The following is a 2,637-nucleotide window of genomic DNA, read 5'->3' as shown; positions in this document are numbered from 1 at the left end:
CACAAGGGTGGCAAAAGGCACATCTCACCTCTGACCAAAACTAAGAAAACTAAAGCAGCCCCTCTTTGCAAACTGTCAAGCCCCTGCTTCAGAAGTATGGAGGTAGTAGAGGTTGTTGTCAACAAGAAGGTGGAAAAAAACTTGAACAAAACGGGTTTTTTGTGATTACTTAATTTCATACTCCACCACAACTGAACTGTTAGCGAAAACTACCTCCTTTCCCAAAATATTCAAGAAGAGGCAGATACATGGCAAAGAAAGCTCCAGCTGAAATAGTTTGGCAAAGTTTTGTAAGGATCTGGCAAAATGGTCTTAGAAGTATTGGGCAACCTTAACAGCAGGTGGCACTTTCAGATCTGTCTTGATAATCCCATGCTTTTCCTCCTGAACTGATGAATGTTGTAACTGGTAAGATCAAAGTTGATCTTAAAGTAGGGCTAGAATTTCCTGGTCTTCTGTTGCTTGTCCTGATTGTAGTACTTTACAAAGCGTTAGTCATGCCGTTTTCATTTTGCTGGCTTCCTCTGCCATTTATTTTTACTTGAGGCAGGTGGCGATCTTAATGAAATGCTGCTTATCTAGCCATTTTGTGTTGAGCCCAAATGTCCATAAGTAGCTCATGAAAGGTAATGGATTGATTTACAGCTATTTAGCTGTGGTGAATAGTCTGCTGCTTTCAGTTGTAAATGTTTAATTATGAGCTACAGAAGGCTGTATGATGATGTTTCCTCTCTAGTTCTGGAGTTCAGTATTATCTGGCTATCAGCATGATGGATGACAAATATTCTACAAAATCTCAGTTCATCAAAAAGTTGATAGTACATAACACCGGGATGCCACTCCACATTATCATAAAAGATGTGATTAAGTGTACATCAAGCTACTTTCAAAAAATAGTCTTTGTTTAAAGCTTATCACAGTAAACTGCTTAAGATTCTGGATATGCTATTCAGGAGACTTATGGCTTGAAAGCAGCAATCCCTCTCATACATTTTTTTCCCCCCCCCTCTTTAGGTGTTCTGTTGGAATAGACGTTGCACATTTATGGCGATTCTGAGTGTTAGGGCAGACTTCTGCCAGGCCCAGCACAGCACCCTGGCTGACAAGTGAGCTGGGCGTGGGGGGGCTCTACAGTGCCATAATTACCTTGCCTTGAAGACTCCGGACGCAGCAGTCACCCTCAAATATATGGGATATCTCCTGCATATTGGAAGCATATTCCTTTTACTGACTCTAGCAAAACTAAACATCAAGAAGAAAAAGTGGAGAGAAGATCTGCCCTTACTTTGTTTGCCTCACCAGTGCCTAAATGTAGTACAGGCTGCCTAGTCTTGCATGTAGTCGGAGTTTTTGGAGTCTGAAGGATACCACCCGCAGTAATTGAGGCCTAAGTTGAATTCAAGTGGATTCAAAAGCAAACCTGCTTTTCCTAAAGTGAAATTTTTTAAGAGCAAAAAGTCAAAAGCAAGCTTTCATCTTTTTTTAATGTTTTCTGCTGTGAAACCTTTCAAAGGTTATTGATTTTTTTTTTTTAATTTTTTTTTTTGTGTGCCCCTCACGGGGGGAAAAAAAAAATTGTTTGCCATTATGAACCGTCCAGCTCCAGTGGAGATCACCTATGAGAATATGCGTTTTTTGATCACTCACAACCCAACCAATGCTACCCTCAACAAGTTCACAGAGGTAAGGTGACCACATAATGTGGCATGTTTTTCCATTTCTTGCATTTTGAAATTCCCATAACGGCACCAGAATCGTCTTGCGGGTCCACCATCAGTGAGATCAGATACCTGCTACACTTAAAAAGCTTCAAGCAGCAGGTATTTTGTTTCATTTAAACTGTTTAAAGTTCTCTTGATCAGAAGCAGGGAAGTCTGGTGATTTCCTTTCTTAAGAGTCTTGCTTTCTTTCATTAAGAGAAGTTCAGAGCTTCCTTCTGGAGCTTAGATGTGTCCTTCAGTCTTCCCTTTCACAACTTCAAAGGTATTAAATATGTTGTCTCTACTGCTGTTCCAAAGAGAGAAACTAATCCCTGTTTTCTCATGAACTACTTCAGAGCTGTACCCACAAAGACCCATGGGTTCATCTTCTGGTTGTTAAATCAATAGTAAACAAGATCACAAGTGTTTATGATCCTGTTTGATCCTGGGACTAGGATTCCATGCAGGAATAGCATTAGTATCTAACTTCTAAAACAGCAGTTTTCCCAAATTCTGAATTGGTCCCAGATTAATTGGATATTTCAGGTATGAGAATAAAGTTTAAAATGTCATTACTATCTCTTTAGATTTGAGATGAATGGAGGCACTTGCTCTGGGCGCTGGGTAATGTCTAAAATATTGTCACTGATACCATAAGGGCTTAAATACTTCTTAAGAAATGGAATCTTAACTTTTGTTGAAACAGATGGGATTACCGGAGAGGGGCTGGAATGGTGTATTGCTGCATTCCAGCTTGCATAAGTCTCTTAAGGAATCTGTAACACGCACATGTATGCGTCTGTGTGGCCCTTATAGTCCGTTGAATATAAGATGCTGAATTTAAGATGCATCCAAATTTTCTGACTTTCAATTTGAGGAAACAATAAAACATCAAATATAGATACCTCTATGGCAGTGGTTCCCAACCTTTTTTTTT

The 2,637-nt window shown here is 39.6% G+C and overlaps 1 protein-coding gene across 1 annotated transcript in view; it reads left to right on the top strand.

Annotated features, from left to right (window-relative positions):
• Positions 1-1,014: 1,014 nt before the first annotated feature.
• PTP4A2 (protein tyrosine phosphatase type IVA, member 2) overlaps positions 1,015-2,637 on the top strand; it is a 15,573-nt gene continuing 13,950 nt past the window's right edge. Inside the window, exon 1 of the mRNA XM_019512275.1 lies at positions 1,015-1,683. Coding sequence (XP_019367820.1) covers positions 1,588-1,683 — 96 coding nt within the window. The 5' untranslated portion in view covers positions 1,015-1,587. The remainder of the gene's footprint in view (positions 1,684-2,637) is intronic.

The sequence above is a fragment of the Gavialis gangeticus genome, unplaced genomic scaffold (genome assembly GCF_001723915.1).
Source record: "Gavialis gangeticus isolate Ggan-Ray unplaced genomic scaffold, GavGan_comp1, whole genome shotgun sequence".
Lineage (NCBI taxonomy): Eukaryota > Metazoa > Chordata > Crocodylia > Gavialidae > Gavialis > Gavialis gangeticus.
Note: the sequence above shows the minus strand (reverse complement) of the source record. Positions and strands in the feature narration are given on the sequence as shown.